At 38.7% G+C, this 26,464-nt stretch overlaps 1 protein-coding gene across 1 annotated transcript; it reads left to right on the top strand.

The window, feature by feature from the left end:
- Positions 1-463: 463 nt before the first annotated feature.
- Positions 464-25,526, top strand: pdcd4a (programmed cell death 4a). The gene is made up of 11 exons (XM_059341117.1): positions 464-918; positions 7,919-8,221; positions 8,674-8,771; positions 12,793-12,906; positions 13,129-13,350; positions 13,455-13,552; positions 14,968-15,082; positions 18,052-18,159; positions 21,155-21,265; positions 21,380-21,519; positions 23,721-25,526. The coding sequence occupies exons 1-11, from the start codon at positions 873-875 to the stop codon at positions 23,770-23,772; spliced, it is 1,407 nt and encodes a 468-aa protein (XP_059197100.1). The 5' UTR covers positions 464-872; the 3' UTR covers positions 23,773-25,526.
- The last annotated feature ends 938 nt before the right edge of the window (positions 25,527-26,464 follow it).

Here is a 26,464-nt window from a genome sequence, read left to right as displayed (position 1 = left end):
TATGTATTTTAATTTTAAAAAATATAGTGATAAGAATGTACAATCAGTCATTCCAGTTTATTTAACAACAAAAATGAAAAAATGAATAGCTACAATAGAAATTGCTAGATAACAATTATATTTAAAAACATTAAATAAATAATTAATTTTTATTAATTTAAATAACATTTAGTATTAATTTAAAGCAATTTAAAAAATGGGTTTGAATTAAGAAATTAAATTTTTTTGAACAAGGAAAGGCCCCTCCTTTTTTCAGTCACCAACGGTCACCAACAATACATAAACTGTCATCATGGGGGATCTTTTTATATAGTGCATTTGTGCATTCTATACATTACGGCCGAGGTGTTTTTCCTGCTATGTGATTGGTCAGACCAGACCAGCACCCACCCCCTCAACTGACCACTCCTCATCCGCGTTTTGTTCACGTGACGCCTCTCGGCTCGCTCTTGCAAAGTTAAAAACAGACTTTGTTTATCTTGCAGCTTGTTTGCTGAAATGCTCTCCGACTAGTTAACCTACTTTCCCCCCCTCTGCGTTGTTATTTTACTCTTCTCAGCCGTAGACGCCGAGAAGAGTGCGAACCCCCTTTTTATTTCTCTCCTTGATTCTGTAGCATTTCCTCTCTTTTTTTGTAATTTCATTTCATTATTTTTTTTGTGTATTTTTGCAGCAGATACCGTGCAGCAAGATAAAAAAAAGACTCAGGACTCCAGTTTTTTCCCCTCCAGCACGTGCCATTTGTCAAAAGACACTACATTTGTCCTGCAGACGTTTGGATTGCTGCTTTTTTGGGGGGGATTTCGTGCAGCTGAAGCTCGACAGGAGGAGCTCACCGTGAGGATTTTTTAATCGAGCATTTGGAGAGCGCCATGGCGACCGAAGTGGATACGTGGTCCTCCGCTCCGAAAGCCGAAGGTGAGTGAATCAATTCGGCGTCGCTTTGTGCAGCGTGTGTCGGTGCAAAGTGTCAGGGAGCAGCGGCGGGGCCTGGTGGCGTGCTGCCCCTGATCCATTGTCCCTGCATGGGATGGGCTGCAGCGCCAGCCATACTTCACCATGTGCTCCGTTGAAACCAGCCGCACGCACACTCTTATACACACACACACACACACACACACACACACACACACACACATACACAGAGAGCGAGCACTGGTGCAACAATCATTACACTCTGGCGCAGCTTTGCACTTCACACGCTGTAACAAGAACTGAAGTCCATTAGCATTTTGGGCTGTTTTAGTTGCTTTGTTACAGTGCTTGTTGTTGGAGTGCGTTTACATTTAACCCTTTAGCGTTTCTGATTGGACGAGGCCACAATTCTCACTTCCGCTTTGACAAGTCGTTGTTTGCACACACTGGTGCAGCTTCTGAGCGCATTTAGGCTTTTCTTTGCTGCCCACTTATTGTCGGGGGGTACATGCATGAGTCAGTTTGAGCTGTTTTGGTTCCTGATTTTTTTCTCCCCTGTGTTGATCGTGCAAGATGCTATGCTTCCTCAATCACCTACTAGTGTTGTGTGTCAAGTCAACACTTCTTTGTGCAGCCTCTCGGTTCTAACCTTTATTTACACCCACACGCTCTACATGTAACGTTACATGGTAATTTCCTGCGTCAAATGATGTATTTTAATAAGCAAATGCTTGCGGAACACGACGGCGATCAGTTTCGTCGTCAAGAAAAACAAAAACAGGAAGCATATTTTGATTAACATCGTATAATTCGGGCAGCACTGGTGTTGAACTTATCATTTCTCTATCAAACACGCGTCCTTTATTCGCAAAGTAATGGTCGCAATCACTGCACAGTGGCTTTTTTTTCTTTGAATGATATTTGAGCTAATGGTACACTGGGTTCCCTGCTTTCCTCGCTCAGCTTGGCGATGACGTCGACATGTATAGCCTACTATAAGAGCCAATAGGAGAGCCTTACATAATCTTTCCGTTGCTGTGTATTTAAAGGTTGCATAAGTGGTAGGGATGTCTTGTTAGCACTGTTGTAATCTATCAAAACAGATTTCACACGTGTGAGTGGCATCTCACCTCAAGCATTGATACCTTGATTTGTGTAGTACCCCCCCAAAACACACACACACACACACACACACACACACACACACACACACACACACACACAACTGATTCCCCTTATCTTACACCAAAATCAGTGCATGTGAGACACAACATGCTTTGTTATGGCAGTCAGTGTGTGTAAAAGCAGCCGGTGCTTCAGTGCACAGATGGGCTTTTCTGCATGGACTTCACAGCCCCTTTTCTCAAGGAAGGTCAGCCACGCTTCATTGAACAGACTCTGTTGATGAGGTGGTCACACACACACACACACACACACACACACACACACACACACACACACTGTCAAAGAATCTATTGTCTGTGCTGGGAGGAAAAAAACTGAAAACAACTCCTTGATACATTGTGGGTCAAGCTGGAGACGTACAATGTATGGGAAATATGTAAAACTCACGTGGTAGAGAATGCAGGGTTCATGTGGGAGCTTGAAATCCTTGGAACCATTTGAATGTTACTATGGTGTTTTCAAGGTTTGAGCTTCTTGGATTGGAAGTCTACTTAGAAACAGGTGACACATTTTGAAATATGAATGCAATTTGTTCTGCAGATGCTGTCAGAATTTAAAAAACATTTAAAAGATAAATGTCTGTAAAAAATCAAACTAGTTTCTCTAGTCACTAGAAGCAAATCTCGGGGAAAAAGCACCCTTATTTTAACTGAATAAATGACAAAAATCAGAAATTAGGGCTGAAAATTGGACAATATTCATTTTTTATCGCCAGACTAAGCGACTTGTCAGTCGATGCTTCTCCACATACAGTCTGTTTGCAGGTCAGCACTGTGAGAACGGCCCTATAGCTGCAGATGTAATGCCTGAGTAGAGCCTCACCTGTGAGAGCATTTACATAACTCCTTGTGTAAATATGTGCATTTAAAGCCTCATGGAAGATGTCAAGCCAGATCTCTGCTGCTGAGTGCACAGTATGTGTTGCTCTGGTCCTGTGTTCTTTTGGAAACCTCCTCCTCCCCCCACATACATTCATAACAGCATGTTTGCACACACCAACTGTTGCTGCATAAGGAACTCCAGTTTGAAAACTGGGCAAAGCACTGGTGCGAAGTAGTGCTTTGCTGTCATTGGAAGCGATTGGCTGATAATGGAAATGAAAACGTTATCATATTATACCTCTTAACCGTTTATCTTGGCAGCTCTAATCTTTTGTATGCACCTCCCTGTTGCCTTAATCTGTGTTGTTGCTCTGCAGCTGTTGCAGAGGGTGACTCGAGAAGCACAGTCAGCAAAACAACTAATGAATTCATTTGTTCACTTTTCTCTAACTGCGTTAATTTAACAAGAGACATAACCGTTTCAGAAGTGGCAAGTTTTATTTGTGCAGTGTGTGTGGCCGGCTCCAGAGCTTCCGTTGTTACTGTTGTATATTTAACCATGAATCACACACACAAGTTTAGGTGCGTTCAAAACATGTTTTTAAGTGAAATTCGGCCCGAGTCTCCTTTCATTAAATGAAATGACGGTTAAATCCCCCAGACGTCCACACCCTTCTTTTCTCCAATAGATAATCACCACAGGACCACATGCAGGCCGGCTGTTTGCCACTGTCCACCATATCATTGTGCAGATGCTTGTTTGAGATCACACGTTTTTTTCTGCAAAGGCTTTTCTGTGTGTGTGGGTTGACAGAGAAATCTTTTGTACTACATGTTTTAAAGCTGACCTTTTATTTAACCAGGATGTTAAATTGGGATTCAGAATTGTTTCCATTTTGAGAGTCTGGACAACAGTGACGATACTGTTGTATTTAACAGACTTAAACATAGACTTAAACCCAGAAAGGAGGAGGAGAGGAGTCATGAATAGAAGGAAATGTATAAAGATGTTGCAAACTAATTATGAATCTGTTTGCATGTGGATATTAAATCACCCACTGCTGCCTTCTAATTATAAACGATTTACACAGAAGTGTCATAAAAAGTTAATACAGTGCATGGGTGTCTTTGATTTGTTATTTATTTCTTAAGATGTACAGGCATTTCTAAAGCTTGGCTCATCTCACAGAATTATAACTGGAGTTAAATCAAAGAACTTTGTTATTGAGTCAGTAGACGTTCATAAAACAAATCTGTGTCATCTGCATGAGAAGGCGATGCTGTCTTTAAAGATTCCCTCCAGAGATGTTAGAAGACATGTTAACATCATCTGCTTTGAATAATACTTTGTGTCTGATATGGTTCTTCCACAAAAAAAAGTTTGACTAAATATTTAAAACTATAGACCTTAATAAAAGAAGTGAATGTAGCCACCCTGATGTCACCCGTTTGTTTATGGACGACTGTTTCGAAGCCTTGAGTTTGGCATTCTGGCCGTGGCCATATTGGTGTTTCGGAGCCAGAAGTGACCATAATTTGTACAAGAGGATGGAGCTGGGGATGTTGCACCGGTCACCAGCCCAGTAGGAACCGGTGCCAGCATAGCAAACACTAAGTTACTAGCTAGCAGTAGCTAGCATGTTTGGTAAGTGAAGTGCATCCTTACTTCAACTGTGATATTTATTGGGATTTCAGCAAGCGAAAAACGGGAAAGATGAGCGTCTGACTCCATAGTCTTTGATTCAACCAAAGCTGAAGAAAACTTTTTTAGGCTAACTTTTATGTACTGAAAACACACTGTAAAAAGTCAAAGTTCTGAGACATTAACACTGACAACAAGCAAAAACAAAATGGCACCAATTTAAATTACTTTGCTGGGGTTATAACTTGTCAATCATAAGGATGAGATTGAGACCATAAACTCTTTATGAAAAAAAAATAACCTTCTTCTTACCGAAACAAACATTTTCCTAAACTTCTATACAATCTGATTTATTTTTGCACCCAGTGGAGTCGCCTCCTGCTGGCCATTAGAAAGAACGCAGGTTTAATTCACTTCCACAGAGGTCTCTGTTTGGTGAACTTGCAAACATAATTTTAAAACCCAGAGTGTTTGAAAAGAAATCTTCCTCATTTGGAAAGTGTGCCTGCTGGACACAGTTGATGTCACAATTCCTGCTTGTATCCACACGTCTCATACTTCCTTTAAATATGGGCACCCCCTTCAGCATATAAATGTAGAAACAGAACTTTAGTGTCAAACTGCACATGAATCATCCTGCACATTCAAGTACAGCAGGTTTTTGAGTGAACTGTCCCAATTCTTGAAGAAACTGTAATTTGATGCTTTTCACCATTATTCTTGAAACCTGCATGCAAATAAAGCCTAAAAATAACTATAAAATCCTGTTGCATTTGACAGATTCTCTTAAAAAATTACAGTAGTGCATATTTAGAGTTACATTTACAGTTGTGAAATCAAGGATTGCCCCGCAGAAGGAATGCACTTCACTGACCCTCTCATTCATAAACCCTGCTACTGTATGGAGACCTGAAACTAAACACCTAAACGCTGCTGTTAGGGCTTGCTGGCTGTGGAAAGCTTCCACGCAGCATGTAGGTCAGAGGTCCTCTGCTGGCCTGCATCTGGCTGTGTGCTTAAGAAATGGTTAAAATATGGGGGCGGTTTTGGAAACCATCATGACAGCGTTGTGTGGTTCTGTATTCATTTTGTTGTGTTCTGGTAGGCGTGTGGGGTTCAAGACAGCAGAGCGAGTTTGTTGCTGCAGCTGTATGAGACGATGACACACAGACGCTGAAGATTAAACCTGAAGACAAAACTCCTTCAGCAGTTGAAGTTTGCGTTACAGAGGCCCATGACCTCTGCAGAGTTTAAAATCTTAGTTAGCTCGGCTGCTTTTTGATCTGCTTGTTTTGCAACTCTCTTCTTGGCAAACTGCTCTGACTTTTTCCTGCCTTCTCATTTTTCTGCTCTTTTCCAATTGGCCAGTCGTGCGTTTGGCTTGCCGCCATTGGTTAGTTTCTAATTTACTGAGCTGGCAGGCTCTGTGGCCTACATGAGGGAAGGAGAGGGAACAGGAGGAGGAGATGACACATGGTCGGCTGTTTACGGATTTTGAAGGCCAAGGGCGTGGTGCTGCTCTTACTGCAACAGGTTCAATCAGGGAGGTGTCCTGCTTTAAGCAAAGGTGTTTCCTTTTATATTTGTTATTCGCTGAAACATCTGAGATGTTTTGAATACCTTTTTTATAAAGTGCGTTGCAAGTTGATTGTTTTTCCCCCGCACAAGAAGGATGATAATTACCCCAGTTGTAACTGTTTGGCACTTTCTGCAGTGCACACTCTGTAGCTTCTTTTCAGATTGTTAGTTTTGTCTGTGGCTTGGACATTTCCCCCTCTCCCCCTCCCTCTGTGCCTTTTCTAAATGTCCTGTAATCTATAGGGCCGTAACTCCACAAAATGCCATTTGGGCCCTGGCTTATGGTCTGTAAGTATTCATTACACCCTCAGACATTCCTCCTCCTGCTTTCCTTCTCTCCTACGGCCTTGTCATGTGACCAGACATGGATCCAACCATGCCATATGTAGTCAGGTCCATTCTAGCTGCTGTGGACAGATCGCGAGAAGACGGGGGGGAAAAAAGTGGTGTCAGCATTTCTGCAGCATGTGTTCCCCTTGCTCCTCCCATTCCTGCAGGAACACTTGTCCCACTTGTTGTTGTTGTCTTCACACCTGCAAGAAGCAACCTAGGCACATGCGTTGTTGCTATATACAGTAGTTTCCTTACACCCACTGTAGAGTAGTAAAGTAGTTGCTTGACACTAAATGTCAGACATAAATGTTACGCCTGCTGATAGGACTGGTAAGTGACGCAAGACTGTGTGTGTGAATTTGTGCTAATCTTGTGTCATGTTTTATGTTTTGTGACCTTTGGTTTGATGTGCAAACATGGTCCTGACATACGGAGAGAGCATTGTTTTCATGCCCTGAGCTGGTGTGTCTGTGGTGTTAAGGTGTTCTTGCAGTTTTTTGAATGCACCCACTATAGTGCTTTGCAGTGCAGATAAATCTAACAAACAGTTCATGTTAATGTGTCACTGTTTTTATTGCTCATATTTCTTCATGTGCAGCAACAATATGCAGAGCATTAACTTGCGTCACCAGAATGGCATTAATGTGTTGGCAGACTATTTACCTTGTTTGGTTTGCTGCCAGCCTCAGTTTTTGTCTCAGAGCTGCACCACAAGATTATGGCACATGTCTGAAATCAATGCCCCCAATGTAGATACAATTGAAATGTTATCAAGATTTTTTGTAATCCATGGTTTGGACACAAGAACAAACTATGTCCAACAGAGATTCACATGTTCTGGCTAAATATTTCATTGGTATTCTATTTTTTTTGTGGTTTACATTCTTAATTATGTTTTTCTTTCTTGAAAATCATGTTACCCAAGTAAAGATACAGACTTCTTGGACACCTGAACAGTATTTTGTTACGTTGTACTGACTGAACATCTTCCACTTTTGGTCAGAAAGCTTTTCCATAAGAGTTTGGAAATTGGCTGCAGGGATTTGCTTTTTATTTTGAATTATAGATGCACTTTGGCCCCCAAGTAATCTAACTAGCGCTACCATTCAATGGTAATTTGGCATAATCCTCCACAGCTGCACCCTCTTATTCAAATATGGTCCAAAAAAATGGTCACTTCTGGCTCCAATAAACCAAGGTGTCAATGGCCAAAGCGCCAAACTTAAGACTTCAAATCTGTCCTCTATAAGACAAAGGGTGACGTCATGGTGGCGATCCACTTTGTATACTCAATGGTGCCCACATACCTTTTCCCATATAGTAAACTAAATGGCTGTCTATTGACTGTCCACTTGTTTACAGGGACTTGCACAAGTTTTTGTGGCAGTATAATGACAAACCATGTAATTAATATCCACCAACTGTTCTTTTTCTCTCTCCGCAGGGGTGTTCTCTTTCGACGAGAACCTGGCAGAGGCTAACCATCCCTACAGCGTCGACGATGACTTGCTCAATGAGGCGGAGGTGAACGGTAACTGGACGCCCCAAGAGAAAGCGCTCCACGAGGCGCGACTCAAAGCCAAAGCCAAGCGACGCCTGCGCAAGTCCTCGTCCCGCAACTCCACCAGCGAGTCTTTCTCCGAGTCAGGAGAACTGTCAGGAAGCGACCCAAACAGTCCAAAGGGCAAAGTCAACACCAATGACCGCAAATCCAGGACGGGAAAAGGCAGAGGCCTTCCAAAGAAAGGTACATTTGAGCTTATGCTGGTGAATGCAGCTTTCTTTTTTGGAAACCGCTGCAGCCTTTTTACAGTAACACAGAGGAGGGTACAGCCACAGGCGCTGTTTCTGGAAAAGAAAATTTTCTATAACCCAAGAAAGCATTTTTCAGGATCACTTAACACATGGGCTTTCTTTATTTTTTTGATGACCAGCTAACAACAATGAACAAACAGAGTTTTGGTCAAAAAAGCTGACTGGTTATAACTTCAACCACCATAATGACAATGGGGAAAAAGCACTGGTAGAAACACTGATTGGCTTATTTCTAAACTTTATACATGAAGATGTAACTATTATCTCTTATGAACTGATTTTTAACAGTTGCATTCTGCACCAGTTGTTTGTGTTTTTTTCACATAATCACAACCAACAACAAAGGCGACCATGCCTTAATGGTTTGTCTGCTGGTTTCTCCAGGTGGGGCTGGTGGTAAAGGAGTCTGGGGTGCTGCTGGGATGGTTTATGAAGTTGAGGAGCCCGATCTGAGGGACCCTAACTACGATGAGGCAGCTCAGGTGAGCAAGCACAGCAGACATTCTGTATAATGTACATTCTCTGAGAGAGTTGGGACTCAAATAAAATCCTTGGTTTACTCGTGGTCTGTACCGAAAACACGATTTATTCAGGCCCTGTCTCCCGACGAGAGGTCGGTGTCTAATGTCAGTCTGCATACATGTGTAGAACAACACGTGTTTCTGCTATAGATTGGGCTGTGACAAGAGATGGAAAATGACAAAGATCAGGACAGGAAGTGGACCACAATGACATCTTCAAACTAGTGGTCTAACCCTTATGATTTATTCAGTTGCCAGTGCATATATTTTCATAGAATAAGACCGCAGAACAGCCAGTTACGTACAGGTGCATCTAAATAAGAATTAATTAGAATATCATAGAAAAGTTTATTTATGTCAATAATTCAATTCAAAAAGTGGAAATAACACATTATATAAATTAGGGATGCACCGATTGCGAAATTCTGGGCAGATACGATACCGATGTTTAAAATGCCAATTTGGCCGATGCCGATGTTTGTTGTTTTTCTTTATTTTGTTTTGTTGTTATCTATTCCCCCTTTTGTGCCAGGGAAACAACTAAATATTGTATTATAAAAATATAACTGAACTGCCTTTCAGCCCTTCATCACACTATCTTTGAATGAGCACACATTCTATAATCCAAATTTATGAAACAACCTTTAATATTCTTTGACATGACAAATATTTGTGAAAATAACTGTTAAAAATGCCTCTTTAGCCTGCTATACAACTACCTACTCCATAATAAGAAAGTACTTACAGTACTAAGTTACATAGTTACACAAAAAAATATTTTTTGTGTAACAAAAATTAAATAAAGCCAAATGTAAAGGCGATTGGAAAATATATAAAAATAAATTCTGAATAAATACAAACGTAACATAACACGTGTTTTCATTATGCACAAATGTAGAGTAGGCTGGACATGTACACTTGGTTTTGTCTGTTTTTCAAATGGGCAATCATATTTGATGTGTTCCTGGTTGTATTACCTCTCGAAATGTCACAGGAACAGGTCTTACGAATTGCATATCACTGATCTTTCCCGAGATCCTGAGATGTTGATCCTTTTTTTTCTAATATTTTAATTGTCTGAGCGTCAGCAGTCTGCAGACACTGACACACACTGAGCTGTTTCTGCGGTTGATGAAAGAGCATCACCAGCAGAGGTTGTTTTATCACAGTTGTTGTTGCTGTGACCTGGTGTGTGGGGCAGGTTTTTGTTCTAAAGAGGCCCACTGATCAAAGCTGAAACCTTTTATTTCCTGTGTCAAACAAACATGCTGATGTTGAAGGGCTGCTGCTGCTGCTGCTGTTGAAACACAGTGAATATAAAAGAGGCTTCGCTCTGTGAACAAGATAATGAGTGTCCACACTCCAACAACAAGCACATCCACTCTGCATCTTTAACCCTTTATCAGGCAAAGAACTATATTTGGTAACTTCAGGTAATATTTTGAGAAAAAAGTTGCAAATTTACTAGATTTAAGTGGCAAATCTACAAGAAAAAAAGTTGCAGATTTAAGAGATTTAAAGTGGCAAATCTGCGTGAAAAAAGTCTCAGATTTACGAGAAAAAAGAGGGGGGGGAAAGCAACTTTTTTTCTCCCGTATTCACCACTTTAACCCTTAATAGGGCACTCATTGAAATACTTGCAAATTCCAAATTTCAACCCTAGAGAATATTGGAGGATATTACATACTGCCAGAATGTGTAAAAAAAAAAAAACATACGGAAATAATATTTTGAGAAAAAAGCAAGAACAAATGCACAGATTTATGAGATTTAAAGTGGTGAATCTGCGAGAAAAAAGTTGCTTTTTTTCCCACTTTTTTCTCATAAATCTGCGACTTTTGTGGCGCAGATTTGCCACTTTAAATCTCTTAAATCTGCAACTTTTTTTCTTGTAGATTTGCCACTTTAATCTAGTAAATTTGCAACTTTTTTTTTTCGAAATATTACCTGAAGTTACCAAATATAGTTCTTCGCCTGAAAAAGGGTTAATGAATCATGCATAGATCTGTTGTGATAAGTTGTATTATGTTGGATGCCATACGATTAAACATTTATCATAAATTATACTGGGTTGTTAATCCACATGATTTGGCTGAAGCCCATTTAAAACACACCTGCTCAAATGATTGCTTCATCCAGGTGGCTCCGTCCCATCATAATCAAGATTATTTTAATCTTTAACCCTGTTATCAAGCAAATGCTCCATGTGATGCCGGACGTGTTTGTTTGTCTCCGGTTATGGTCACGCTGACTGAATGCAGAGTGGGAAGGGAGCTTATGTCAGTTAAAAAAAAAAAGAAAAGTTGATAACAGTTTTGGGAACGGCTCAGGGGGGAAAAAAACTCCACTGGGATTTGGCCTTGGATGTTGTAGTGTGGTTGAAAGATGTCAGTGTGTTAAAAGGGAACTGGGACTGAGTGGTGCAAAGAAATCGATGGGACATGTGCAGACGGTGACCTTTGAACCAGACTGAGGGGATCACCTGATAAAGGATTTCTGCATGGAACAGGTCATGCTGTACGTGGGAAAATGTAACAATAATGTCTGCAGCCATGTAATGGGAACTAAAATGTGCTGGAGAAGGCTCCCTTTCTCCCGCTGTACTACCCATAACTTTGCTTAAATCATATCATCCGTCTCCATGTTGACACAAGAAATGTTGAGTACAGGTTAGGTCTTTTGTCTGCACTTCGCCATAAATTATTGTTTTGGTTCTCACATCACCTTCTGCAGTCGACAGTCACTTAATGCAACAAGAGCAGAAAACAGGAAAGTGAATCAGCGTTTTGGACTTTTGGCTACAATCCTTCATACTGATATTTGTTTTCCTGTTATATAAACTCAGGCTTATGAGAACAGGTCAAGACAGATGAGTAATTATATTTGTGCTCTAGGATAATAAAATTGGAGCCAGCTTTTCTCTTAAAAGCCCAAATCATTGTTTTCCTATTGTTATAGTTTGGGTGGGTTTTTTAAATGGCAATTTTTGCTGAGATTATTGTTGTACAATGCTTTCTTTTTTCCAGGTTAAGAAAAAAACTCAAGTTGGTTTTTGACACTTATTAGTGCATGTGTTGAGACAAAAGAGAGAAGTTTATGTTATATTATCAGAGATTAATAGAACCGTGACAGAAAATGGCCATTTTCAAAGAAATCTCAGTAATAATCTCAAATCATCAGGCCACGTTTTAAGTTTTCTAACTTGGTTTACAAATTATTTAAAAACCTTAACAGTGTAAATTTTAGGTTTCTGTTCTTTTGGTAACTGACACAGGGTTCCTATGGATGCTGGAAATCCTTGAAAACACTAGAATTTTATTGTAGGGTTTGAAATTAGGTCATATATGATGCCAAGTCCACTTACAAACAAGTGACATATTTCGATACTTGAGACTGTCTTTTTCTTTTCTGTTTTCTTTTAATTTTTTATTTATTTCACCCTTTTATAAAAGGCTGTCATGAAATATAACTTTGGTCGTTTATAGCACAATAACAGCTGTAAGGTGCTGGAAAAGCTTAGAAATAATGTTGGAAACCTGTAGCTTCTCTCCTATAATTATAGTTTGTACGACCTTATTATTATTATTTCCAGCCCATTTAATCTTTAGAAGGATTATTATTTTATGAATGCTTCGTATTGTTCTCCAGGTTAAGAAAAACACCACTTGAAAAGTCAGTTGGACTGGTTTCTTGGCATTCACTGGAACAAGCGTTGAGGCCAAAGACCTTTTTCTCAACAAAGACGGGGAAGCATAACACCGACATTTTCAGAGAAATCAGTGATATTCATCTAATATTATGCATTTCAAGTTTTCAGATTGCACATAAATTGAAAACTATAATAGGGTTCATTTATAGTTTTTTTTTTTTTTTTTTTTTTTTTTTTTTTTTTTAAATACCTGACCGCTCGTAATAATAAAATGTGCGTCCACTTTGTTGTGCATATTTGTTTTTGACCGCTAATGCGTTTGCTCTTGCACAGGGGGACACAGTTTATGCAACAGTCGTGCCAGAGGTAGATGAGAAGGAACTGGAGAAAATGGTCAACCCAATTGTACAGGAGTACTTTGAACATGGAGACACAAAAGAGGTCCAGGTAAAGTGTTTCAAACGAATGAATTCCTCTTCCTTTCATACTGTGCTTGCTGACCAGGAATGAGTGCGTTTAGAGAGTAAATTGATGGACGGATGAACTAAGTATTGGAGAGCTTGTATGCACAGATCCTTAGATCACTAACAGTTTGCAATTGTTTAATGTGCACCGACTTGGAATTGATCAGTTTAATCCACAACCATCTTCTGTCCTCTTTCCTGTCAGATGTTGCTGAAGGGGCTCAACCTGGGTCCACATAAGTACGAGTTCTCCTCCCTGGCCGTGTCCCTGTCCCTGGAAGGCAAGGCCAGCCACAGAGAGCTCACCTCCCGCCTGCTGTCTGATCTGTCGGGCAAGATGCTGTCACAAAGCGAGATGGCCCGCGCCTTCGACAAGATCCTCAAAGAACTGCCGGACCTCATACTGGACACACCGGAGGCTCCACAGGTAGACTTCTACAATTTCTCATATTGCTGTACTCATTGGACTACAGAGAATATGTCATGTGGAGATGCATTCTGATATATTTGTTTCTCTCTAATGTACCTCAGATGTTGGGCCAGTTTGTAGCCAGAGCCATAGCGGACCATGTCCTTCCCATGTCTTTCCTGGACTGTTACAAGGGAAAAGTGGACTGTGACCATGCCAGGTGAGCAACGACTGAAACTCTGATATAGTGGCTTCTTTAAAAAACAACCTTATATAATGGAAGGTGGTCATGAGGTTCTTCCGGACACCTGAAATTTCATTTTTCATTTTATTAATTCTTCTTTTCGAACCCAAAAAAACCCAAACAACATAGACTACAACAGCGTAGGCTAGATGCATATACATATGCATACACATACTCACATAGACACCATTAAACAGATGTACATAAACATATAAACATTTACACACATACAGTATATAAAGCCCTATACATAAACATGCATCTTCCCCGTTTAAGTAATAAGATAGAAATAAGAACCAGTTAACTTAATATTCACTAAGCATCTCCTTATATCATTTTGGTTAGAAAAAAAAGGGAGTAGGCTGAAGTATAAAATACTTATCTAGGCCTATCCCCTGATACTCAACACTTCAAAAATAAGAAATTGTATCTCTATATATAGCCACTTAATGTCAAATAAATATGTATTATTATTATTATTATTATTATTACAGCTAAATTTAGCACTACGCACTCAAATAAGTGTTGGAGAAACTGTGGCCCACACATTGGCAATCAGACCCACATACTATGGCTATGCCCAAAACTGAAAGCATTCTCGAAGGAAGTGTTTGAAACAGTTTATAAAGTATTTGGTGGAAATATTACTATGGATCCAATGGTGGCCCTACTAGGTCTATTACCTAAAGGCATTGAAGGAAGAGCCAAAACATTTCTCTTGCAGATATTACTAGCAACAGCAATTAAATGCATTACAGTAAGGTGGTTGAAGCCTGACCCCCCAACATATAGTATGTGGTCTGAAAAAATAAAGGAAATATATCAAATGGAACAAATAACATACTCCTTAAGACTTCAAAAACATATATTCACTTAAAGGTGGAGCCCTGCTATGGGCATACTTATATAATTTCATTTCTTTTATTCCATTTTAATTTATATTTTTCTTTGTCATTATAGTCTCTGTATTTTTTGATGTACCATAAGTGTTACCATGTGTATGAAACAGCAGATATGTTGAATATGATTCTGTACACGATTGTGAATGAAACTTAAATAAAAACTTTAAAGTTTAAAAACAAAACAAAAACAACCTTATATGTAACAGATTTTCTGGGTTAATTTTACAGCAAGATAAGCAAAAAGTTGATTAAAGACAAAACCCAAACGTTCCTCCTTCCTGTAGTGAGAAAATCTTCTACCTTTCACTTTTTTTTATCAGATTATGTTAAAATAAAATAAACCATCTATGTTGTGGTGTTATCTCTGTAATTTTTGACCTTCATACTAAATTCCATAAATCACTCTTACCTGCTACACTTGATGCACATTTTATATGGTCCATTTCTGTGCCAAAATATAATCTTGTGGTGGTGTTTTTTCTTCTCCAGAGTGGCTTTAGACCGTGCCGAAGTGCTGCTGACCATGAAGAGAGAGATGGTTCGTCTAGATAATGTGTGGGGCGTGGGTGGAGGCCTGAGACCTGTCAAACATCTCGTCAAAGAGGTAAACATTTTTTAAAAATGACTAGAATGGCACTCGAAGAATGCAGACCTCCAGTGAGGTGAACGAGCATTCATGTGCTCCTTGGATGGTCCAGTTTCCCCTGAATTGGGAAGTCATTGGTGTGATGATGAGCTTTAAGTCGTTATGTGATAACAACATGGACGCTATAAAGAAGAAGTGTTTTATTTAATTGCCTCGAGCTTCAATAGCTGTTTCCAGTATTTGTTTGATAACTAAGAGCAACGGATCAGGTGAGCCACTGAATATGTAACGAAACCTTTTGCAGTCTGGGTCTCATTTTCCTTATTATTCTAACTAGGGATGGGCGTTTGGAAGGAACCCGCCAACTCTATTATCTATAGCGTTAACGATCAATTCATTGATTAATCGTTATGTTTTTATACATAATCCAGCATGTATAAAAAGATGCATACATGGGCAAAGTAAAATATATATATACAGTACTATGCAAGCCTGTTTTGATAACGGACGATTTTATTTTGAAAGGTCGAAAAGAGACTTCCTGTCGATGGTTAAACTAACTCACGTGAGGTGATACTGTAAAGATAATGTCAAGGAGTTCAATGTTTTATGTTTTAGCCCCCAAAGAGGCATGAGGTTAGTTTTCACAGTAATCTAGCATATTTAAGTAGGTTTTGTGTTAAAATAAGTTTTGGATAAAATGATACTCAGTAATTCATGCTGGCAAGGTCTGATATAGTAAGCTAGTTTTGCGCAAATGAATACTCTTGTATTTCTGTGTGTTTTATAATTGTTATTGCAACTTTCAATTTGCAAACTGTAACTTTATCCAACTTAATTCTCAGCTCATTGGCTTATTCACATACTACCGCAGAACAGAACGCTCGGCCGTGTTTCAGCTCAGTGCGTACTGATACACAGTCATAGATAAAATTAAAAAATTACACAGATCGATTAAAAATTCTTAATGCCCATTAATCGATCATCGATTAATTATTCCCTCCTTAATTTGTTTCCAAACTGTGATACCGGCTCCAACATGTACCTGGTGCTTCCTTGGCTCATGCTACATTCTTCCACCAAGTTTCATGAAAATGGGGCCAATAGTTTTTCCCCTAACGCTGACAAACAAACCGAGCTGATAACACGACCTCTTTGGTGGACGTCTGTTTCTCGTTTTCATAATAAATTCAAAATGAATGAATAAATGTCGCCTAATGTCCGAGTGTTTATATTGACAAGCTCTGCTTCTTTACTGCCATAGGTAAACAGAAGGCAGAAATGCATGCTGGGTAGACAGCCACAGGCCAACCCTCTGCTATGTTGCTGTGTCAGCAGAATACTTTTCTCCCCTGGGAAGTAGGAATTGCAAAAACAAGGGCACAGGAGGGGCTGAAACACACCCGAGCCTTTTAACTGAACAGACTCGACACACGCACACACGCATCGTTCATGCACACAGCAGCTGTAACCCCATGGGCCGTCAGCTTTTGTCTTTGTTTACAATTATTGTCCCATGATCTGGAATTTCTGGAATTATTCATGCTAATGTGGGTGTGGAAGGTGTGGGAGTGCACTTCTTGTTAATTGTAAGTTATGCAACACTTTTTTTGATCCGCCGCATGTTTAGAAATGAGAGAGCGGTCTGACAGTGTGTTCTCATTCATTCAGCACTGTATGAGCCTCAGAGCTGCAGGCTGTCCAGTCTTGATTTCCTGGCTGGTTGTGTGCAGCCTCAGGGGGGGAGCACAGTGGGCTGCAGGAGGCACAAGGCCTCTTTCACTCGCTGCTCTCACTTTCTTTCCGGTTCACTCTATTGTTTTGCTCTCGGAGTACTCGCAGCCTCTTCCATTACTACGTCCTCTCCTCCGTCTCTGCCCTGCCTGTCTAAATGACGTCCCCTCATGTTGTTTTTCTCTCCAGATGCTCAGATGACCACACATTCCCCCAGCTCAGTGAATTAGACCCAGTGTTGACTCACAACTGCCGGTGTAGCTTCGAGGATTTTTGAACTTGTTGCATCAATTGCACTCCGCTCAAATCTAAAGTGGTATGACTAATTGTTCCATAAATAGTTTTGATGCAAACGGGTTGATGTGTTCGCAGCTCAGCAGCGGAGTGACATAACCGAGCGGCACGAACAAATGAAGCGGTGTCTAAAAGATTCAGCCCCAAACAGGAAGAAATGTTGTTTTATTTTATTTCAGATGAGTTTACATTGTCAGGTGCACCAGACGTGTGTGCCAAATTTTATTTCCCAAGGAATTCAGGTTATTGCTGAAGTAAAGCCTCCTCTTTACAGTGGCTTGATGAAATACTTTGAAGAAGCCGGTACTTTTAGGTGTTATTGAGTTGTCTTTTCCACTCCGTCTGTATTCAGCCTGGGAATACAAACACATTGTTAAGGTTTTAATTATTATTATTTTTTACAGATGTTCAGGATTTGTACAATGTCTTGAAAGTGTGCAAACCATTAACAACATGCCTGAATTTGAATATACTCCATGAAAAATACTTGATTTTCAGAAAGTACTATAACAGTTGTGTAAACTTTATTTTTTCCAAATGCATTTATATCAACAATTAAGATTAGATGATGAAGCCTTTGAGATTCTTGAAATATCTTAAAAAGCTCTACAAACCCTGATTTTTGTAAATTTAAACTATCCAGAGGGTGTTGGACTAAATAAAGGGTTGTCCTACATAAAGGCTGGCAAATAAAAATTTCCACAGTCATCAATAGTCATGCCTCAATTACCATCCCGTCTCTCTTTCCATTAAAGGGAAAATCAGCAACAAAGATTTGTCTGTTTGTCCCTACAAAAAACAAACGAATCAGAAGAACATTTATCGTTGGACACAACAGCCCCCTCCAGTCACAATTGTTACGAGTCATGCTTCATTCCAGCTGTGTTTGATGCAGTTTGCACACAGAAAATGGCAACAACAACAACAGAGGCCAAAAAATGTGTTTCTGTGTGTTCCAGATGAACCTCCTGCTGAAGGAGTACCTAACATCAGGAGATGTGTCGGAGGCGGAGCACTGTCTGCGAGACCTGGAGGTCCCGCACTTCCACCATGAGCTCGTCTATGAGGTAGAATGAAAACCTTATTTTCTTACACGTAACACACCTTTCCACACATTCACCAAGAAAACAAACAAAAGCACACAGATTCAAAACAGTTAGGCCGCGTTCAGACTGCAGGCGAATCTGATTCAAATCAGATTCCTACTCAAATCCGATTTTTAGGGCTGACTGTCCACACTGTTTTTAGCAATTGTCCAAATCGGATATGGCTCTGTTCAGACTAGGCCACATTATTGACTGATCTGACAGGTTGCTATAGTAACGGCGTCAGAGCGTCTGACGTCGTAACGGCGTCGTGTGCCGCGTAGAGTGACGTCACGGACAGTCAAAACCCATCTGAGTGTTTGGAGGTTCAGACTGAGACGCATCTGTCCAAATGCGATCTGAAAGTACCTCCCGAAGGTGGTTTCGATCCGTTTGCAAAAATCGGATTTCATGTGATTTGTGACTGTTCAGACTTCAAAAGAGCCATCCAGTTCCAATCTGGATGGGCTAAAAATCTGATTTTGGCTGGCAGTCTGAACGCGGCCTTAAAACCGTGACATGCAGAGGCACAAATCAAACATAACAGTGTAAACAACATATGAAACAAACATGTTGTGCTTAAAATTAAGGCATGACTCACTTTACTTGAGTACTTCCATCCATTTTCTGGAACTTTATACTTCCAATTTCTACATTTACTGTATCTGACAGCTTTACAGATTATAGTATTTTTATTCACTTCCTGTCCAGGGAAACCATGCATCTCCACATGTAGTAATTTTTTATTATTTGTGATGGATGAAGCGTTCCTTTTATGTGTTAAAAATATCCTACTTATTAACTAAATAAACAATTTAATAACTTTTGTATCAGCTGGAACATTTCTCGTCACAAAGCTAAAAGTAGATCTTTTTCCTGACAGTGTTTACAGTGATACGACAAACACTTGTAGAATATGATTCACTGCTGTAAATAAAACTACCCAACAGTGTATAGAGTTCAAATGAGCAAAACCATAAACATCTTTAGCAGCAAAATGCATCACACACATTAATGTAGCAGTAAAAATGAGTCCAAAACAATGACAAGAAGCATGTTACTGCACTATGAATGTGTTTATTGATACTCTAGGTACATGTTAAATTCATTCACTTTGAATGCAGGGCTTTTGCTTGTCGTGGAGTATGTTCACAGTGTGATATTAATACTTTTACTTCAGTAAAGAGTCTGAATTCTTCTGACATTACTGGATAAACATAAAAGTCAAGTATAAGTCCTTTTTGCAGTGATAATGTCAAACATGTCAGATGTCATTTTTGATGTCAGATTTCTCCGTGTTCTCTTATGACAATAAAATGAAATCCAATCAGCACCGTATTGCAGCAGAAAACTGCTTAGTGACAGTCGTTTCCGTTCTCTGCCAAGGACAGCGTGTGTCTGGCAGAGGCGTTCTCTCGTTTGCACTACATGTATTAACAGAGCGCAGTACAAATCAATCAATCCAAAATGGGGAGGTGTTGTATAACATGAAACCGTCTATCCTCCTTATTAATGCACTCTGTGATTGTTGTGTTCAGGGTGTAGCTAAATTAACGTATCTGCAGTAGTTGTTATTTAAATATAGACAGTGAACTTTCCTCTGAGTGACATCTCCTTTTGTAAATATCAATAGGTGATAATGTGACTAAATGTCCGGATGTGGTTTTTATTTGTTTGGCCTCAGTTGTGTTCACAGTGTGCTGTTGTGAAGCCTTGTGTTATTTGTTCTACACAGGCAGCACATTGAGAAAGAATTTAATTTGTCTAATCAGATTTTTATCATCAAATAGCCACAAATTAAAATGCATTTATTTTATATAATATGCACAGTTGCGAGAAAAAGTATGTGAACCCTTTGAAAAGACATAGTTTTCTGCATTAATTTGTCATCAAATGTGATCTGATCTGCATCTAAGTCCCAAGTATAGACAAACACAACGTGCTTAACCTAATACCACAAACAGTTATATTTAAATAATATTTCATGTCTTTATTGAAAATATCGATGAGACATTCATAATGCTGGTAGAAAAAGTAAGTAATGCAGAAAACTAGGTCAGTTAATCTACAGAGTCTGGTGTAGGCTCAGAAATTCACATGCAGTATTAAATATGACTGCAAAAAATATATGAAAATAAATACAAATTAATCTTAGTATTATTGACTTATAATGATCCATTAAGATTGGCAACATCAATAAACAATATATGTTGAGGTTGTAGTTTGCAGGGATATTAGAAACAGCTCTCAATATAATGCAGTTCAGTGTAGCACCACCACAAACTATCACCTCAATGCTAAACATGTAATTGAAGTAACGCTTCCAATACAGTGTGAAAAAAACAACTTGAAAAGTGCTGGAATTTGACTTGACAAATGTTGTCAAGTGGCAAACACTGCCCCTGTGTGGTAAAAGTTGTGTATTGCACATCATTTGATTTAACATTATTAGGTGATGGACATTGTCACACTCACACATTCTGTTAAATTTTTATAGGGCACTCCTGGAAATTTAAAATGTCAACCATGAAGTGTTATTGGAGGATATTACAAGACTTTTTGCAAAATGTTTCATTTTTATATTGCAAATCAAGGTAAATTGAGTCATTATTTTTATATCTATTATAGTCTCATTCCCACAGCAACCCTAAATAGACAATAACACATCATTTGCATCCATCACCACTTTATCTTTTACCTTTAAACTATTTATTATCTTTTATAGACTACTTATTACATATGCGTAATGTCTGAATGTCTTTTTTAAAGCACCTTATATATGAGATGCACACGTAAATTTAGTTATATACTTTTTTAATACAATGACAATAAAGGAAGGCTCGAATCTTGTATGATTTACTGATTGGTCAGATGCCACAATGTCACTATCTGTGATGTAGAAATCCATGTGTCTCAAGACTGAAGTTACCAAATATGGTTCTTTGCCTGATAAAGAGTTAAATCTTCTTGTTCTCAGGTTGTAGTGATGGTGCTGGAGTCCAAAGGAGACACTGCCAGTCATATGATGATAAAGCTGCTGCAGTCCTTCTGGAAAACAGGCCTCATCACTGTGGATCAGATGAACAGGGTCAGCGCCGCTTCATGCTCTAGCTTTTAGCCTAATTTAAGTTAGTTTTATTTGTCTCCCAATTGATTTTTGCTTTTAACAAATTGTGTCTTCTCCGTGATATTTTTAACACAGGGTTTCCAGCGCGTCTATGACGAGCTCCCAGAAATCAGCCTTGATGTGCCGCATGCCCACTCTATCATGGAGAGCTTTGTGGACCTGTGTTTCCAGGAGGGAGTCATCACCAAACAGCTGAGGGATGCCTGTCCTTTCAGGTGACTTTTGCTTTTATTCAGCACTTGACAATGTTTTCCTTTGTTTATGTCTCATAATTAAATCAGTCTTAATGGCTGATGTTATTTTATATTTTTTCTTATTGCCAACAAATCCCATGAAAAGATCAAAACGAACAATGTGTCTGTGTGTACTTCAGTTAATCCTGACTCATCTACCCTGTCTGTGGTGCTCAGTCACCAAGGCACCTTGTTCCTGCTTGATATGTAAAGCAAATCTGTATATTTAAATCTCCTCTATAAATGAGTCACACATATTTGGATGAATTTTCCAGAAAGGCTTCGTTAAAAACAAACGTGCAGTGTGCAATTCAGTTATTTGACGACCTGGGAATGAGAATAATATACCGCAACTTTTAAAATAAACTACTGTGCTCATGTTAATAGTATTGAACAATATGTAATCTAGTTAAATGATGCGGCTCACTGATGTTAGTGATAATGACCGGTGAGGTGTCCATTATCAGAAATGAATGGACAATGAGGAGGCCAGAAGGGTCGTCTCCGCAGAAGCCATTCATTCCTAATTATGGACACCTGACAGATGGTGATATGCTATGTGTACGGTGGCTTCTGGGGCTCACGCCCCAACTATTTTGTCTAAAGCCCTGAATCTTATTTTTTTTATCCTTGAACTTGTTTTTTTTTTTTTGAAGAAGAAGAAGAAGAATTGACAAAAATACACCATCTATCACAGACAGAAAGTATAAAAACAGGCATTACTGTCTGATTTTCAGCTTTCTAAAGGTCTGTATTTTTTGGTGAAAGCTGTAAAGTGATTTTGATGAAATATTACAATCTGAAACTTCAGAGCACTACAGGATGATTTTTCCCCCCAAACAATATACAGATTTTATCACCAAAAATAAAGCACTACAGGCTGATTATTTCCCCTAAACAATATATACAGCTTTTCACCAAAAATAAAGCACTACAGGTTTATTTTCCTCCCTTTTCCCCAAACAATATACAGATTTTTAGGCATTCTATTATCTCAAATAGCTTGAAAAATAGTGAATGTAGTTGTCGTAAATAGGAGAAAATCTCCCATTATAGCATGCTCCCAGACACCCCCTGCTCTGGGATAAGCCCTGTGCGTTTTCAGCGTCTGGCTGTCTGAAGCAGTGAGGTGCGTAGCTAATAGGATGTGAGACAAAGTAGCAGCCAGCTCCGAGGGCCAGGGTATTCTTACAGCTTGTGTGTAACGGTCTCCATCCTGTGGTGTTCAGAGGATGAGACGCCGAAGGATGACACACACTCAGTGTTGTAAATAACTGCAATAAATAGTAAATGGTGGTTTTGACTGTGTCCTTGTTGCTATGGTTACTACTGGCCAGAGGATTAATTTAGCACGGTGACCAGACGGTGCACACCTACTAAGTAGTTCCAGTTAAACTGTCATGGTGCAGGGTGTTAATTAGACACCCTGCAGCCAATCACAACTGAGTATTTTTGGTCAACAATAGAGCTCTATGGCACAGAGGAATAATATCAGGCAAAACAGACGATGCTTGGTATTGGGATCAAAACACTTTTTGTTTTATTATTTTTCAGTGGATTTGTTGACTGTAAGAAAAATATTAAATATAACCAGCCTTAAGCGTTCTATTATTGTAAACCATATTAGAGCCTGACCATTATGGGATTTATTTTTTTAGACCATTGCAGATGCTGATTTTAGAGGGGGGGAAATGAATCTATAACCGATATGGTCGTATATATAGTATATAGTATATAGTATAGTATAGTAGATATAGTAATTTTTTTGAGTTGGAATTAATATAGACCTTTTTTATGTGGATTGGGCACTGATTTTTCACCACTCTGCAAATGTGCCCAGAGAGCTACTTTGTCAAACATAAAACTTTATTAGATAATATTTAACATTATTGTACATCATACAAACTATGTTTTCTAACTGAGAAAAAAAAGAAAAAAAAGAGGAGTAGCTGAAACTGAACAGCAATGATGTTAATTTAGTCAATGCTGCAGCAAACACATTTTTTGAATAACGCAAAGAAATGTTTTGCAGCATCATAAATTGTGTAAAAAGAAAAAGGTTTTCATAACGGCACAAATCAGACAGCATAAACTGATACTCATAGGCCAATATCGACCGATAATATCTGTGAACTGATTTATCTGTCACACACTAACATGTCTCTAACTCTTTCCTCCACCAGAGGACGGAAGCGTTTTGTCAGCGAAGGAGATGGAGGAGCGATCAAGAACTAATCCACAAGACGAAGAACAGCAGGAAGAGGAGGAAGAGGAGGAGGAGGAGGAGGGGTGTCTACAGGTTCTTGCACCCTGTTCCCGCTGCAGTATGTTTTCCCCTGAAACCGGGCATGCTGGCAGTCTAAAGTTTCCTTGTTCCTCTCCTGATAGTGTTGTCATTACACAAACAAGCATTGACGTTCGGTGAAAGTAGACTGAAGAGTCGTCCAGGCGTTCAGTTCCATTCATCTTGTTAATCACTGTTTTTGACATTTTTTGTAAGAAAATTCTTTAATTTTGGGGTTGATGCTTCCCTTTCGCCTCAGTCTTTGTACCTGTTTCTCAAGAATAATTTGAGTCAGAGCTGCGGACAGAAAGGTGGACAGGCTCAGGATTGTGGGAGATGAATTTGGGTGTTTTGTCTCTTGCTTTGCTTAAACCTGTTGCCATGTCTCCAGTTTTTTTTTTTTTTTTTCATGTAAAGCGCTTTAAATGAAAAGCACTTAAAAGACAGAGCATACTGTACAGTCAGTGAGCACTTAGTGATTTTGCTCTACAACAAGAATCTAAACCTTATATTTTCTGCCGCAAATTATTTGAAAATATTCCAAGGACAACATGCTTTGTACCTTCTAGTTCAAGTGGTTCTATTGATCCTTTATGAGCAGCGTTTATTTTTTTTTATTTGCATCTTTGGTCTCGGAAGCCAAATGTTCACTTTCTAAAGCAGAGCAGTCAAGGCAAGAAGTGTTTGGGCACTGGTTGGGTGGTTGTTTCAACTTTGCATTGGGGCAAATATACTTTGGAAGCCCTTATCTTAAAAAAGAAAAAAAAAAAAAGAAGTAAAATAAAAAATAAACCAGAAATATTTTGAGCACTCTGGCTGCTTGCAATTAATGAATCTATAGCTCAGATGGTCAGAAATTGATTGTGGACAGGCCACATTACATTACGAAGCCAAACCTTCTGCAGAGAGCAGAAATAATCTGGAAGTTGTCTTCAAATGTATTTACCTGTCTCATATGTCTGTAAAATGGCAACACCAGCTTTTCTTCAAAGACTATGTTAAGCATATTCACATATGCATATTTTTTTTCTGCCACAGTTTGTAACAGTTTCATGTTGACGAAAGAGAAATATGTCCCTAAGAAATATATTTCAGTCATTAAAAAAAATAACATAATAAAGTTTCTGTATTTCTTTTTTCTTGGTCATGCCAGCAGTATTGATTAAAGAGTGAGCAGGATTGAGAGGTTGGGCAGGTGTAGTGGAGATGTACATCAATCACATTTGTTGTTCAGTCATCAGTTGTGATCCTTAATGTATATTTCAACCTTGTCTTTCACTTGTACCTGTATCTCCTGTCAGTGTGTCTCATCTCCCATCTTTCTCTGTCACTAATGGTCAGAACAGGTGTGAAAATGTTAATTTAAGCCTGAAGCAGTTTGAGGCCAAAGCTCTCTTGACTCTTGACCCCATTTATGGTACATCTAAGATACCTGGCTATGTGTCATAGCACAGCTTTATAATGCTTACAGTGTAAATAAGTGGTTGAGGGAAATTATGTTAAATGGTTGATATTCACAGGATGCGCTCATTCATGCATGCAGCTGTCCACTGTCAAATAGAGGCTATAATGTTTGTTTTGTATTCCTACAATCATCTTTGTACTATTGATTTATTTTTGGATCAGCAAACTGTTTAAAACACACTCCCTGACACAAGTACATCATTTTATATATTTCAATAAAATTACATATTTCCCTCTACAATGTCATATTTGTATGTTTTTATGTCTTCTTGCACAATTGGGCAGTATTTTTTTTATTTAATTTAATTACATATATACTTCTGACAAGTTTATGTAGCAAACAAAATGTACAGGTACAAACAGTATACAACAATACAGCAGAGATGAGAGTATAAATATAAAAAAATAATGGTGGAAAATAAAACTATGGAATCAAGACAAATATTCAAAATAAATAGAAGTTGTCATTAATAATGATGCAAAACTGTTTCAATAAATAAGGTAGGACAAAAGAATAATATAAAATATATGGTGTAGTATAGTGTAGGGTAAATGTTTGTTTTGTATTCCTAAAATCATCTTTGTTCGATTGGTTTATTTTTAGATCAGCAAACTGTTCAAAACACACTCCCCTACACAAGTACATACTACAATGTCATTTTTTTGCACAAGTCAGTAGTATTTTTCTATTTATTTGTATTGTAATTATAGTATTTATATATGCATATTTATATTATATTTAGTCATAATGTATATTATATATATGCATAAAATATTTATGAAAAATGTTTTCATTTACTTTTTACGCAACTTTATTTAAAATGTTATTTAATAAAGAAAATTTTACATCACGTCAGGCACAAACAAGTACAGGAGGGAACTATATAATAACAACATGAGAATAATTATATAAAACTAATGAAAATCGTACACATCATTGTACTCTATATGCCACGGCTGAAATGCCATCTTTGTATGTTCGCAGGCAGCCTCACTGGTTACTTTTTATCTATAAATGTATTCTTGGGCTGCTTCTCTATTACCTGTGTGCAATGTGCATACATGTGTCGAAACCAAACTCAACATGGTCTACGCTCACAAAATATTGTACAGATGCTGGTGCCAAGAGTGAGAACTGAATTAGGTAAGAAAGCTTTTAGTTACGCCGCCACTTTATCA

This window comes from Centropristis striata, chromosome 1 (genome assembly GCF_030273125.1).
Source record: "Centropristis striata isolate RG_2023a ecotype Rhode Island chromosome 1, C.striata_1.0, whole genome shotgun sequence".
Classification (NCBI taxonomy): domain Eukaryota; kingdom Metazoa; phylum Chordata; class Actinopteri; order Perciformes; family Serranidae; genus Centropristis; species Centropristis striata.
Note: the sequence above shows the minus strand (reverse complement) of the source record. Positions and strands in the feature narration are given on the sequence as shown.

What these genes read in the sequence shown, in the direction of transcription:
- pdcd4a (XM_059341117.1), top strand. Translation starts at nt 873, where the DNA reads ATGGCGACCGAAGTGGATACGTGGTCCTCCGCTCCGAAAGCCGAAG. An exon ending in CAGAGGCCTTCCAAAGAAAG is followed by an intron (nt 8,222 to 8,673) that starts GTACATTTGAGC and finishes TGGTTTCTCCAG; the next exon opens with GTGGGGCTGGTGGTAAAGGA. An exon ending in ACTACGATGAGGCAGCTCAG is followed by an intron (nt 8,772 to 12,792) that starts GTGAGCAAGCAC and finishes GCTCTTGCACAG; the next exon opens with GGGGACACAGTTTATGCAAC.